This window comes from Neolamprologus brichardi, chromosome 4 (genome assembly GCF_056152115.1).
Source record: "Neolamprologus brichardi isolate AB-2024 chromosome 4, ASM5615211v1, whole genome shotgun sequence".
In the NCBI taxonomy this organism is placed as follows: domain Eukaryota; kingdom Metazoa; phylum Chordata; class Actinopteri; order Cichliformes; family Cichlidae; genus Neolamprologus; species Neolamprologus brichardi.
This window is the reverse complement of record NC_142107.1, coordinates 2,797,158-2,811,449: the sequence shown is the minus strand read 5'-3', so window position 1 is coordinate 2,811,449 and position 14,292 is coordinate 2,797,158. Positions and strand designations below refer to the sequence as shown.

General features: G+C 43.6%; 1 protein-coding gene across 4 annotated transcripts in view; it reads left to right on the top strand.

The window, feature by feature from the left end:
* The window catches only part of grin2ba (glutamate receptor, ionotropic, N-methyl D-aspartate 2B, genome duplicate a), a 141,494-nt gene extending 133,234 nt beyond the window's left edge, over nt 1-8,260 (top strand). For all 4 annotated transcript variants that reach the window (XM_006797926.2, XM_006797925.2, XM_087839607.1 and 1 more), the window contains exon 17: nt 379-8,260. In XM_006797926.2, the coding sequence (XP_006797989.1) occupies nt 379-2,661 (2,283 nt within the window). In that variant the 3' untranslated portion in view covers nt 2,662-8,260. The remainder of the gene's footprint in view (nt 1-378) is intronic.
* The last annotated feature ends 6,032 nt before the right edge of the window (nt 8,261-14,292 follow it).

Genomic DNA, 14,292 nt, shown 5'->3' with positions numbered 1-14,292 from the left:
TAAGGGAAGATTTAGGGTCACCCGATCCAGCCCTAAATATATGCTTTATCAAAAAGAAAAGTTTTAAGTCTAATCTTAAAAGTAGAGATAGTGTCTGTCTCCTGAATCCAGACTGGAAGCTGGTTGCACAGAAGACAGGCCTTAAAGCTGAAAGCTCCCATTCAAGTTTTAAATACTCTGGGAACCACAAGTAAGCCTGCAGTACAAGAGCGAAGTGCTCTATTGGGGTGATGCGGTACTATTAGGTCTTTAAGATAAGATAAGGCCTGATTATTTAAGACCTTATATGTGAGGAGAAGGATTTTGCAGTGTCAAATAACAAATGTTTGAAATGTGCACCCTTTAATGCCTCCTCTCACCTGTCTTTCTCCCACACAGGGCATTTACAGCTGTATCCATGGGGTGCAGATTGAGGAGAAAAGCAGCTCTGCATTGAACTCGCCATCAGCCACCATGAACAACACCCATTCGAACATCATGCGGCTCCTACGGACAGCCAAGAACATGGCGTCCCTGTCAGGGGTGAACGGCTCACCACACAGCGCTCTGGACTTCATCCGTCGTGAATCTTCTGTTTACGACATCTCCGAACATCGGCGCAGCTTGGCGGGCCACTCTGACTGCAAGCCACCCTACATGCCAGAAGACAACATGTTTAGCGACTACATCAGTGAGGTGGAGAGGACGTTTAGCAACCTGCATCTTAAGGACAGCAATTTGTATCAGGACCATTATCTACACCACCATGGTTCAACTTTAGGGCTCAGCGGACCTCCTCCCAACAGACCCCATAGTTTGGGTAGTGCTAGTTCTTTGGAGGGCGGCATGTTTGACTGTGACAGCCTGGGTGGAGGGGTGACCCCTATTTTTACCACTCAGCCCTGTTCAGCACTGACCCACAGGAACATGAGCAAGTTTGACCTGCTGTCCGGACAGACTCCTCCCTCGGGCCAGAGCTTCAAGGGAGGCCTGCCCGACCTATATGGGAAATTCTCCTTCAAAGGAGGTGCCTCGAGTTCCACTTACATCCCTGGACATAGCTACTGTCCAGGGAGAGGAGATGATGATGGGAATATACGCTCAGATGTGTCAGACATTTCCACGCACACGGTAACCTACGGAAACCTGGAGGGTAACGCCAAAAAGCGCAAACAGTACCGTGACAGCCTGAAGAAGAGGCCGGCCTCTGCCAAGTCCAGACGGGAGCTAGACGAGATTGAGCTGGGCTACAGGAGGAAACCTTACCACATCAGTCACCACCACTATCACGGGCACCGCTCTGGTTCCCCACCGCTGCTGCCCTCTGAGCGCAAGAGGGGTGGTGGAGGAAGCGGGGGAGGTGGAGGAGGGAACAACGATGGGAACTCTTATCTTTTCAGAGAAAAGGAGAGCGTTAGAGATTTTTATTTGGACCAGTTTCGGCCCAAAGATGGTGTCCCTCAGTGGGAACACGTGGACTTGACGGAGGGTCCCGGGAACAGAGACGGAGGAGTAAGTGCCTGCACCTCCCTGGTACCAGTGGATGACTTTCTTCAGAGCAAACCCAAGAAGTCTGATTCAAAGAGCGGGGGAGGTTCTGGATTGGCAGGGGGAGAGTGGGAGTGCAGGAACTGTCGGGCTAGTGGGGGACTGGGGAGCAAGCAGATGTCATTGCATGGAGGTGGCTATGGTGGCGGCATGAGTTGTGGGTCCTCGGGAGGGGGAGGCAGTCGTCCCAGCTCCGCAACCTGCATGCGTTGCGAAGGCTGTAAAAAGACAGGAAACCTCTACGATATCAGCGAGGACAACAACCACCTCTTGGAACAGATGGGGGGCGGGGCGGGTGGGGGAGGAGGGGGTGGCATGGGCGCAGGCCCTCAGTCTCAATCTCAGGCACAGCAGAGGCGGAAGAGCGGCGGTTTCGGTAAGCCACTTCGGCGGCAGCACTCGTATGACGCATTTGTCGACCTGCAGAAAGACGAATTGGGTGGGATGGGCAGTTTGATGGGAGGCTTAGGAGGAGGTGGGGGCATGAGCGGTGCAGGCATGGGTGGAATGCTGCCCCCACCCAGAAGTGTTAGCTTGAAGGAAAAAGAACGCTACATGGAGGGCAGCAGCCCCTTTGCGCACATGTTTGAACGCCACGGGGGCTCCGAGAGGGAAAGGGAAAGAGACAGGGACCCATTGTTTTATGGAGGTGAGAGCCGGTCGGGCCTCTTCAGAGGCGGAGAAGGTGTCCACCGCCGCTCAATAGGGGAAAGAGACATGAGAGACAGGGACAGGTCTTTGATGGAAGGAGGGGGCGGGGCAGGGTTCTCTTTATCCAAATCACTTTACCCCGACCGGGTAAACCAAAACCCCTTTATACCCACCTTTGGCGATGACCAGTGTCTGATGCACGGCGCCAAACAATATTACATGAAAAAGCAACAGCAGCAGCAACAAGTTGCCAAAAACAGCCGAAGTGACTTCAGGAGCCAGATGAGTGCAACTTCGTATCTGCCAACATCTGCCACGGCGGCCGGGGTGATGTCCAGCGTGACGCCCCGGTTCCCGAAAGAGCTCAGCCTCGGTGGAATGAACCACCACGGTTCCATGCTGGGGGTCGGACCCCCGCGTCCCTTCAACGGAAGCAATGGCCATGTGTATGAGAAACTCTCCAGCATTGAGTCTGACGTGTGAAAGACAAATGTGGGAGGAGGAGCGGAGGCAAAGGAGGGGGGAGTGAGGAGAGCAATAGAGGCGCATCTAGTTCTAGGAGATCAGGGATGACTTTAAAGACGCTGTAGACACACTTTAACCCTAGCCCATATTGAGATGTTAGGATTGGGAGGAGGGGAGGTAAGGGATTAAATGAGGAAAAGACTGAAAGGTGGAGACTGAAATATAAAATAATGCGTAGAAGTTTTGATTTATACAAGAAATAATGGGCAACAAATCAGGACACCCTGAGGAAGTGTGGGATATTGCCCCCTTCTCTCAGAAATGGCCAAAGCTACTCTACTTTTATGTCCAAACACGGTCAATAAACATCCTCCCCTTAACTCAAGTCTACCATTTTCCATCCACCAGTGTGGCAGAAGTCAGTGTACTCGGTCGGCGTTGCGACGAGGCCGACACCTCTTCATAGCCTTCTATGGGACGTGTCGAGCCTGCTGCGATTCCATGGCTGTCTGAAAGGCTCCCTGCTGAGCGCTCACGAGGAAGGACAGCGAGAGCAGAGACGGGATTGAACTGCCCATCTGCCCCAGTGTCACAGCGGAAAAAGTAGATAGGGTCACGTTTGCTGGAGCGGCAACACGGGACGATGACTGCTGCTTCCCCGTCTTTCTCACGCTCAGTCAGGACGGAGACAGCCCCGTCTGTCCATCTCTCTTCGCAATGCACTTCAGTTCTCAATATCTCCTCTTTCTCTCCGCCCCACACCCCCCCATGCTTTTCCTCCTCCTCCTCCTTATCCTCGACGCCAAAAGAGCTGATCTTGTTTGCTGTGAGAAATACAATCAATGAATGATAATAAGATATTCTTATAGAAAAAAATAACAGGGTATAAGAACAACAGTAATACTGATACAGTTGTGAATAACAGAGATGTTTAGTGCTGATTATAATAACACTGCTTATAATATCACTAAGTTTTTACTTGTTTTGTGTTCTCGCCGTAAAATCTTTCACTGCTGTTTTTAGCATCTGTAGTTGCGGTCTGTCTGCCCCTAGTGGCAGCAGGAAAGTTGTTCTCAGCTCAACCAACAAGCCAGAAAAACTGATTTTTTTTTTTTATTTGAAAAAAGAAATATTTGGTTTTGGTTTTCTGTAGAATGCTCTTACTACATGTTCATGCATTTATTTGCTCCTTGTAGAAAAACAAGATGTTGAAGATGTATTTGGAGTCGGCAGAAACACGACACTTAACATTTCAAGGCATCACAAGTGCACAGACACGCGCGCACACACGTTTGGTTTCTGTCCGTCTGAACTTGTGTTCTTTTGAACGATGACGTGCCGACGGGAGCTGAGGATGCTTGGGAGGAAGGACGTGCCTTAACGGTCTCCGGTGGAAGTGTCCTCCAAGTTCACAAGCGGCCCTCGCGCAGCAGCAGCCACCACCAGGACGGACCGGCAGGCTTCATAAAGGCCACTCGGCGTTCTTGGGGTCACATTTATGAGCCAAAACTGCAGTAAAACAAAATCAAAGATTTACAGCAGGCTTTGAGGCACTGCTGCTGCTGCTGGTGGTGGTTTAGATACAAGATACCGTTTAAGATCTTTTATAACTTTGTAAAACAGTGTATTTCATATGTCAAGTGTGGGCAGCGTTTTATGAGCCACCTGTATTCAGGATGTCCCATTGTCACGGATAGACCGATGAGTCTCAGTTCACAACATTGGCAGCCTTTAGAACACTTGTTTTTATTCAGGTTACACAATGACAGTCATCAGGCACTTAACTTTTTCTCGGCCTCTTCACCGGTATCCTGTCGAAGGCGTTACTTTTCGCTGAGCGGGCCGAGGGGCTCGCACAGTAAGCTTTTGTTTGGACATCACGTGTGATTAATATTTGCGCTGTCGTTTACGTAGGCGAAACGCTGCAAAAAGAAAAGAGAAATGTGTAGGAGTGTTGTCGTCCCGCGACAACAATGCTGATGGAAGTTTGAGCAGAGAGGAGGATGTCTATTTGAGAGACTGGCTGATTGCTTTTTACTTTGACTGATGTACATAGTCTTTTTAGCTGAAGAGGCCTAATTTCTTGGACAGGACTTTTTACTCAGTGTAGGTTCAGGCACTCAGTAGACATGCCTTATCATCCCATTGCCCTCGCCCCCACCCTGAGCTGTCTGATGATGACTCATCGCGTTACTGTACAGAACAGAGGGAGCCCTGGTAGTTCTTTAAAGGTCTGATCTTCGATTAGTTGGTGTCAGAAAGTTCAAGGGCTGCTGGAGATTGCGCTGGGAGCGCCGGTCCGAGGAGTGTGATCTTTATCATTGTCGACCACTATATCTTAAGGCACCAGTGGAACGGACTGGGGAGGATATGCACGCGTACACGCGTGGAGGGAAGCGAATCGGTATCGAGCGATAACAGCTGTTCTTTTTTTAAACACTAACTCTGCTGACGACTATTCATAAATTCAAAAACTTGTCCTCCTCCTCTTCCTCATCCCTCGCTCCACAGATCACACTGTCAAAGCGAGACTTATCGAGCTAGCCTTAAATCCGACTCATCTGCCCCCCACACACACCCTCCTAATAAACAGATTGGGATCTCTGGAATTTTTATATGCACACATTTTGAAAGTTCAGGTCAACCATTAAAAGCAAGCTGGTATAGGAAGGAGAACGGCCAATGGGGGGTTTGGGGGGGGGATTAGACAAGGAAATAAGAAGAAGAAGGAGACTTTTCAGTGGGTATCAATCAGCGTCAGCATTAGTATGTTAAATCTTTACCTTGTAAATAATAATATATTTAAAAATCTTTTCACTTTGTACAGTAAACAGACAGACAGGATGTAACTTTCAATATGTTTTACAGCAATTTAAGAAATAAAGAAAACAAACATAAAAACTCGTAAAAACTGAAAAAAAATCACACAAACAAAAATATGCAAAATATAGTTAAGACACAGATATTACTAATCATAAGTGATATAATTGAAGCTCTTTTTTTCTTTCGATCTCATGTTTACTTAATTATAATAGTTTACCAATCAATATACTGATTATGTTAAGAATTATGCTTTTTTTCCCCTTTTTTTTCTCTTATTTTCACTCAAAGTGTCAGAGGATAATTTTACTGTAGGTGTAGACGTTTGGTGATTTGAAAAAAAAAAAGAAGAAAAAACAGAAAAAAAAAACAAGGGGGAAAAGTTTAGTTTTAGGAGTCTTCGCTAAGTTTCCCTTGGATTGTGTTAGATTCTCTCTTTTTAAGGTAAGCTATTCTTCATGCTTTTCGAGCGCAGTTCAATTATCTACACATTTATGTAATACAATATTACATGTATACAGAGATGATATTTGCATATAGAGGCAGTATATTGTGATCCTTCATTTTTAAGCAGCGATCCTTGTTAAAAAAAAAAAAAAACGTAAAAAAAACCTCCTAAAAAAACATTTGTGGATTTTTTTTGTTTGTTTTGTTTTTGTTGCCCGTTTCTTTTTCGATGTGGGCTCTAACGGTGATTGCACACAGAATTTAGAGCCATTGTCAGTCCGGCCTATCCTGTTATATCTCTATGTTTGGGATAGACATCACTGTGGTAAATAAGGAAGATACACACATGCACACACACACACACACACACACACACACACAAATGCACACTGGACTTGCCCCAGTGTTGATATTGTGATATTGCTGAGGATTTAGGCACAATCTTGTGGAGAAAACCGTGAACGAGTGCAGTTTCATCTCAGTTATGTGAAGCTGAAATGCATTTGTACAACCCCTTATTAAAAGGTGAAACATCTCTCCCGTCATGTCTCTGTGCAGCGGTTTCTTTGTTCTTTTCTCTTTGCTATGGGTGAATAAACTGCCGTTGCACCGTTTTCGCTCGCTTGTTACTCAACTGTGTTACTTGACAGCTGGAAACAACTCAAATGCTTCGGATTCTGATTTGTTTTGTGCGCCACCTTGTATTTGTCTGTTTGAGAACGGAAGTATCGTTTGTAATCTGTTGTGTACATATGCAGGGTTTTTTTCTTTTTTCTTGTTTTCACACAGTCAGAAGCGATTTCCTCGCTCTTATTCTGTATGGTACTGATGCCAATAAGTCTCTATAATCTTCTCATCAGCCCCGAGAGGAGTAATTCATCTCTCTTCTGTTTTGCCCCTCCCACCCTTTTTATGTCTAGAGGGCTTGATTGAAAAAAGTATCGGTGTACACGTAGCCTCTGTTAGGTTTGCAGATTTTTTTTCTTATTCTCCTCATTTGCAATAAACAGCATGACCAAACAGAAAATCTTCTTACTGTATGCCACATTTTATTTTATTTCATTTCATTTTGTCAGGATTTGGAGGGTAACTAGTTTGCTACCACTGGTTGGGAGGTGTACCTGACGCTGCGGTGAGCATGCTATCATCAGACCTTTAGCACCTCCAGCTTCAGATCGGGCAGTGCTGCAGAGTAAGCAGGGCTCATTTGGAAGCCTTTATTTCCCTTAAGGCCAAATTGTTCCCAGCTTCCCTTTTCTCTGCACACATTTGTTCAGATGGTTCACATAGGGCAAAACGCTGGCACTTTCCCCCCTTTTTTTCCTTTTCTTTTCTTGTCTTTTCTTTTTTTTTGGGCAAATTAGCAGGCTGGAGCATCCTGAGAGTGGAGGATGTAAATATCAACCCAGATGACGTGTGTGTGTGTGTTTTTTTTTTGTCAGTATTAATGACACACGGGACCAATGTAATGCTTTTTTTCCCCTTCTTTTTTTCTATTTGTATGTTTTGGATAAAGGGTATTTGAGAAGTTTCTCATATTTCCAGCTTTCATAATTGACTCTGAACTGCTAATTTTGTAATAAATAAGTGTGATTCGGTGCAGACAGAAGGAACTATACTGTGATGTTATATAGCTGATTTATTCTGAAGGTCCGTGTGATTTGTTCATTCTTATTCATGACAGAAAATATTTTAAGCCTCTCTTTATGTGTGTTACAGATCTCGCTTTTTACTGACGCACACAAAACTTTCTACGAAACTGTGTACAGTTTGTTTTGTTTTTAATATTGCTATTTTCCACCGTCATCATTCACAGATTGAGAATCGGTCGCGCTAACTGGGTGATAATTGCCGATGACATAAGGGGTTGCTACCAAATGTATTTCACAAGGTTAACAGGTTTATGAAATCACAAACATAGCCTGATTGAATTAACTGTGGGTGACAAAAAAAAATGTAACATAGAAATAATATCAATTGTATACATAATATTATTCTTGGCCATTCTTTTCTCTTTTTGTGGCCCTTTACTTTGAAACAATGCCAAAATTTTTACACCGTACAAACAGAAAAACCACACAAAAACAAATAATTGTACAGGTTGTGTATATACTGAATAATGGGGAAAATATTTACCTTCATTTTCTTTTCTTTTTTTATGGAAACAAAGTAATCTCAATAACAAAATTAACCACATCATGACAAAGTTGCAAAAAAACATCATTAAGGTACTTCTAATAAGGATCATACTGATATCTACAATTATAAGTGCTGACATAAGACTATTCTTTCTCTTTGTACATGATGAACAAAATGAAGTGTTGAGTATTAATAATAAAAAACTATAAGTTTCTCGCGTATCTGGTCTCTTCTTAAGCTTTTTGGTGTTTATCTGAATTTCAAAGAATTGGTGATAGCCTGTAGATAAATGATGGACATGGCCACTATGACATCATTGGGAAGTCTCATTCTGAGCCTTTTGCCCCGTACCATCTTGGTATTTAAGCATGACTAAGGAGGGATAGAGTGTGCCTACATGCTAGTGACTTGGCAATCATTAGGTGCAGCAAACCCTGTTTTGTGGTCTTTATGGACACTAATGGGGACCATAATCATAAAGTCACCAAGAAGGTGTTTACTGAGGTCAGAACAGAGAACCACCGCTCTTTTCCCACAGTCTCTTCTTTGTACCCCTAACAACACCTCAGTATATATCAGGGATGGGCAACTCGAGGGCCGGTGTGCTGCAGGTTTTAGATGCGTCCTTGATCCAACACAGCTGATTCAAATGGCTAAATTACCTCCTCAACATGGCTGTATCCCAATTCAGGGTCTGCAGCCTTAAAGGCCGCATTTTAAGGCCGATTACGTCGCAGCGACGCGACAAAGGCTGTCCCAATTCGAAGGCTGCTCGGAATGCGGCCCTCAAATGCGTCCTTCATTTCCCTGAATTTTAAGGACGTGGCGGTGTAGACTTCGTGGCCCAACATATCCCAGAATGCATAGCGCGTTGGGTGGTGTGGTGGGTGTGGATAATTTTGCCGAAAAAAAACGGCGGATGAGGGGCGCCCGAAGAGTAACTTAGTAAACTAAGTACTGAATATGATGTCACTTATTTATGTGCAAATGTTTAATAACGAAGAACATTAAAACATTACTGTTGGCCACATGTCGGCAAAGTTATGTGACATTAGTGACGTTTGTACTAACTTGGTTTTAAAGCCTTTACTTTAAAATATACGCCGTTCAATAGCTGACCTTAATCAGAGAATGATCAAAGCTCATGTAGAAACAAACAAACAAATGAACAAATGATTTTCTCCTTCATTTCTGTCAAACAAAGCTGTATGAAACGTTTCCAGCTGTTAGTATCATGGTTGGTAGGCAACCTGGGCAGCGCAACGGAGGCTAGACCGTCCCATTTCACAAGCCTCGCACTTCCGGCCTTAGCGGTCTTTAAGTACGCGGCCCTTGAGGATCGTTGAGGCTGCGTACTTTAAGGCTGAAGACCCTGAATTGGGATACAGCCCTTGTCTTGAAGTTCTCCAGAGGCCCGGTAATGAACTAATCATTTGATTCAGGTGTGTTGACCCAGGGTGATATCTAAAACCTGCAGGACACTGGCCCTCAAGGCCTGGAGTTGCCCACCCCTGGTATATGTAAATAAAAATGTGGTTTGACGACCATGAGACCATTTTCAAGAGTAGCTGCATAGACAGGGATCACCCTTGCTCACTTCTGATGTCACAGCCAGTCATTTTGTTCTATAAGCTGGCCTGAAGTGTCATAGAAACTGCGCAGTTTAGAAAAGAGCTTCAAGAGTTACTCCTATTAGGCTTCCAAACGGTAAAGAGTTACAGCAGTTGAATGTTGATTTCACTTTCCAAGCTATGTCCATCTTTTATATACAGTCTGTGGCACTGAACCATACATGAACACACTTCTGGACCCCTTCAACTCAATATGTATCTATGCAAGCTTGGATAAGGCTGCATTCAAAATTACTAAAATACCGTCACTGAAGATGAATCTGTTACAGGGGTACCTAACTCATTAGCGTACATTACCATAATTAGCGTGCTCATGTTGGTTATAGTCCACAGGGTGTTTAGCCTATTGTACCTTTGAGTGTGATAACTTTACCTTTGCATAGCAAGTTGATATTTGCAGCGTGCCCTCCACTACATCACTAACCACAAGATTACCAGCTTTGGCTGAATGCCAGCCACCATGGTTTCAGAGCTGAAGGGCTGGCATCTCCTCTTCAATGTGCCTCACCACCAGGGATGTGAGATGGCACTCAGCATATACTGTAGGTGCTTTACTAAATATGAATTAGAGCCCCTTAACAGCTGACAGGTGCTTAGTTTCACCCAGTAACAGATTGTTTATTTGAGACGAACCCTTTTTTATGCTGCTACGAAGAAGTAATTTGAGTTTTTACTTTACACTCATTACTTTAGTTTTATGCAAGAGAAGCATCTCTTGCGTATGGCTTTCATGTCCCCAGGCTTTCACACAGTTGGTCTTTCCACTGGGCTGGAAGCAGTCGGTTTAGTTCTATACGTTTCCTTTATCCCCCCCCCCCTTGTTTGAGCATACCAGCCTAATTTAAAACCCTTCATGTGGGTATTTCTTCTCTTCCCGCTCTCGTTCATAGACACATTCGTCATGGTGCTTGCAAATGCATCATCTCTCTGTCACACACAAGTTGGCTCTCTATCTCTCATATCTGGCAGAAATGGCAGGAATTCCTGGGAGAGGGGAAGAGCGATGGAGAGGGCTGCATGAGAAACCAGGGCCATATGGTGACGGTATGGTGGAGTGCCTGGGTCTGGGTCTGCCCTCTCTACAACCCACACTGCTGCTGGCAGGCCGCACAGCCTCGTCTGATCCCGTCCAGCCCCCTCGGGGTTCTCTCAGGCTGCTCTCTCAGGCTGCTCTCTCCTCTACCCCATCACTATCTCTGCTCTGATGGACCCTCACAGGACTTTGTCAAAGTGAGAGACCCCTGTCCTTAAGCACAGCTGTTGCTCTCAAATATAAGAGGTCCAAACTACACTGGTGCTCATTAATTCACCTCTAATGAAGTGTTTTAACACAATGTACCCACAGTGTATTTTAGAAGACATAAAAGGTGCCTGTTATGCTCATTTATGGCTCCATATTTTAATATGTGCACCCAGTTTTACATAATTACTTGTTCAAAATATCCTTATTTATCTAATACTGTGCCTAGATAGAGTCCTCTCATTTTCACCTTGTAATTTCTAATCATTGCCATAGATAGATAGATAGACATTCTTACTGATATCTGTGTGAAAAGTACAATTATCTTCAGTCTCAAGCCTGAGCTTGTTGTTAATGCAGGTTCTTTGTAAAGTAGGATGACTGTATTATTTTTTAGCTTTATGTTTAATATGAGTATCCACCACTGTAATAGTATATATAGGATAGTAGGAAAATTAGAGTGTTCCTTCGGGTCAAAATAGCAGGACAGGTTGCAAAATCTGGATGATGAAAGTAAATGAACAAAACGCTCCCCTGTCACAACAGTGGCCATCAAACTGACATTGAGAAGGGCATTTATCTTTCAGCAGTCTCCAGAAGTGTTATATTGTGCTTGTACTGAGCAGGTCCCTTGTGCAAATTTATTTAAATGTATGAATAATAAACAGGACATTCTGTAAAGCCAGATACAGACAAAACCTCCCGGAGGAAATCAAAGCAGAAAAAAAGTTGCATTTAGCTAGGCTACTGATGTCTGGAGATATATAAACTCCATTTGATGCAGGATTCATGTCTTGTAGAGCATTTGCATGCAACTACAAGGTTAGTCAAATTTGAATTCATTTAGCCATTAACTGTTCTCGTCACTACACTGTTTTTTTGGGGTTTTTTTACCTTTTTGTTTCAAAATCGACGTCAATCCAAAAGAAAAAATTTCTTGTTTTTCACTCTTGTTACGAGCTGGGCTGTAAACTTCCCATTTTGGCATTTTATCAAGCGCGTCTTATCCAGAGTGACTTAAAGATGCATTAGGATTTTTACTGCTCCATAGTACAGAATGAGTGCAATATATCTGCAGAGGTTTGATAGGGTTGTTTGTCAGTAGCAGTGACTTAAAGATTGCTTCACAAGGTACAGTACTGAGACTTACACCACACGCTTTCCCTCTCTAGTGCACACTAACTCCCGACTGCTCACATTTTCAACATCAGGTCTATATCATGTCGAGTTAACCTGTGTGTGGCCTTTCTAGTCAGACTTCTTTCTCGTTTTTAACGATTCTTTTCAAAATGAACTTCCGTCGATATCTACTCTATGTTCTGTCCATAGACTGTATATAAAAGATGGACATGGCAATGGTAGCATTACACATGATAAGTAGTTAGTCAATAAGCATTTCTCTTTTTTTTCGTTCTTTAAATGCCATTTATTTATAAAGTGAAAAAGAGGAACAACAAAAACGGGAGTGTCAAAACAAATCCCACAAGACAGAGTCTGACCTCCTTAACTAATTCAAAATAGGAAAAAATGGGTGATCAAAAGAAATGGCAGCTCACGCCTACCCACTCCATTTCCACAACTTTCAAGCCGCACTGCAGCTAGCGACTGCCACAGGTACACTGCTGGGTCGTGAGGAGAAACGGGAGAACCTCTCCCGCCATGGCACTCCATCCTCCTTTTAATGGGCGGGTCCTCTAGCTGGGACCAATCACGTCAGGGCGGTGTATGCATGCACCAATCGGAGCAGGGCCCAATAAGCATTAGTCTTTGTTTATGACTCGTAGAATGATCAGACCTTATAAAACAGACTTACTACTCAGTGTGACTCCAAACATCAGAAAATGGTTGTTACTGTTTTTGGGGTGAAGGCTGTTTTCCCATGGATTCCTATAGCAACCAAAGACTTTTTCCAGCGATAGCGCTTGACCCTTGGCTATTATAAAAAAAAATGTCAGTTTAAAGTGCATCTGGTTTCACTTTTCAAAAACAGAAAAAAACCCAAAAGCCGATGTCCCCCTATGAGCAACCACTTGGTGACAGTGGGAAGGAAAAACTCCCTTTTAACAGGAAGAAACCTCCAGCAGAACCAGGCTCAGAGAAGGGCAGCCATCTGCTGCGACCAGTTGGTGCGTGAAAGGAGAGAGACGGGAAAAAAGACACAGTGAGGGAATTCTGACATAATGCAACCCAGTATCACAGCAAAGAATGTAAAAGACACACATGCAGAATTTTGAGTGAGCTGCTGCTTTATTTACAAGCTAACAAACGTTTAAAGACGCATTACTAACACATTTACACATAAATACTTATCAGTCATCTAGCTTAATCTTACCTGGGATAGAAGGAGCCTGTACGTCATACCTTCTTTAGTTAGTAGTGACTTTCTGCCTCCCCCTGGTGGTGCTGCAACTTCTGCATACATATCAATTTAGAGGCAAAGCGTGATTTCCACACAGGCCATAATGATAATGCTACTATATAGAAAGCACTTTCCGTCACTATCTTAGCTTATTTAATTTTACCCTAACATCAGAAGTATACATTTGTTTTGCTTTGTTTTTTTTTGTTTTTTTATTCACCTAATTTTTTTTTTGGTGTGTGTGTGTGTGTGTGTGTGTGTGTGTGTGTGGGGGGGGGGGGGTAGTAAAAAAATTGATGAATTAAAAAAGCAATTGAATGTGATTTAAACATGATTTGCACTATTTTAAAATAAACTAAAACATTACATTACATAATATGGGAACTTAGAAACAGTGGCTCAGTTTAATCAAAGGGGGTGTCCAAATTTATGTAGGCTGATTACATCACAGCAACGCGACAAAGGCTGATTCCAAATTCGTAGACTCCTCTGAATGCAGCCGACAAATGCGTCCTCCTTTTCCCCGAATTTGAAGGATGGGTCAGGTGTATCCTTCGTGGCCCACCATATCCCAGAATTCCCAGAGTTTTTAATATTACTCTTATTTCTCTTTCTGGGTCACAAAATAAACTTTTAACATATTTTCAGGCGAGAATGTGGGTGTCTAAGCTTCAAATATCTGCTCGGTTTATCAAGATATCACATATTTGCAAAAGTGCTCAGAAGTTTTCGAAGACGTCTGCTACCCACCAGCTCGATAGCTAGCCTTGAGCTCGAGGGTCACTAGAGCCGCCAAGAACAGCAAACTCCCGGCACATCATTTTCAGATTATCGCGGTCTTTCGCTACTCAGGTTAAACGTAATATATAAGTCACTTAGACAACCTAAAAATGTTATTGTTGGGCTTTTTTCAGTGTTTTATTTATTTCGTGAGTAAATCGGTTTGGCTGAGATTAAAGTTATTAGATTAGATAAAATAAAACTTTATTAATCCCACGGGTGGGTTCCTCCTT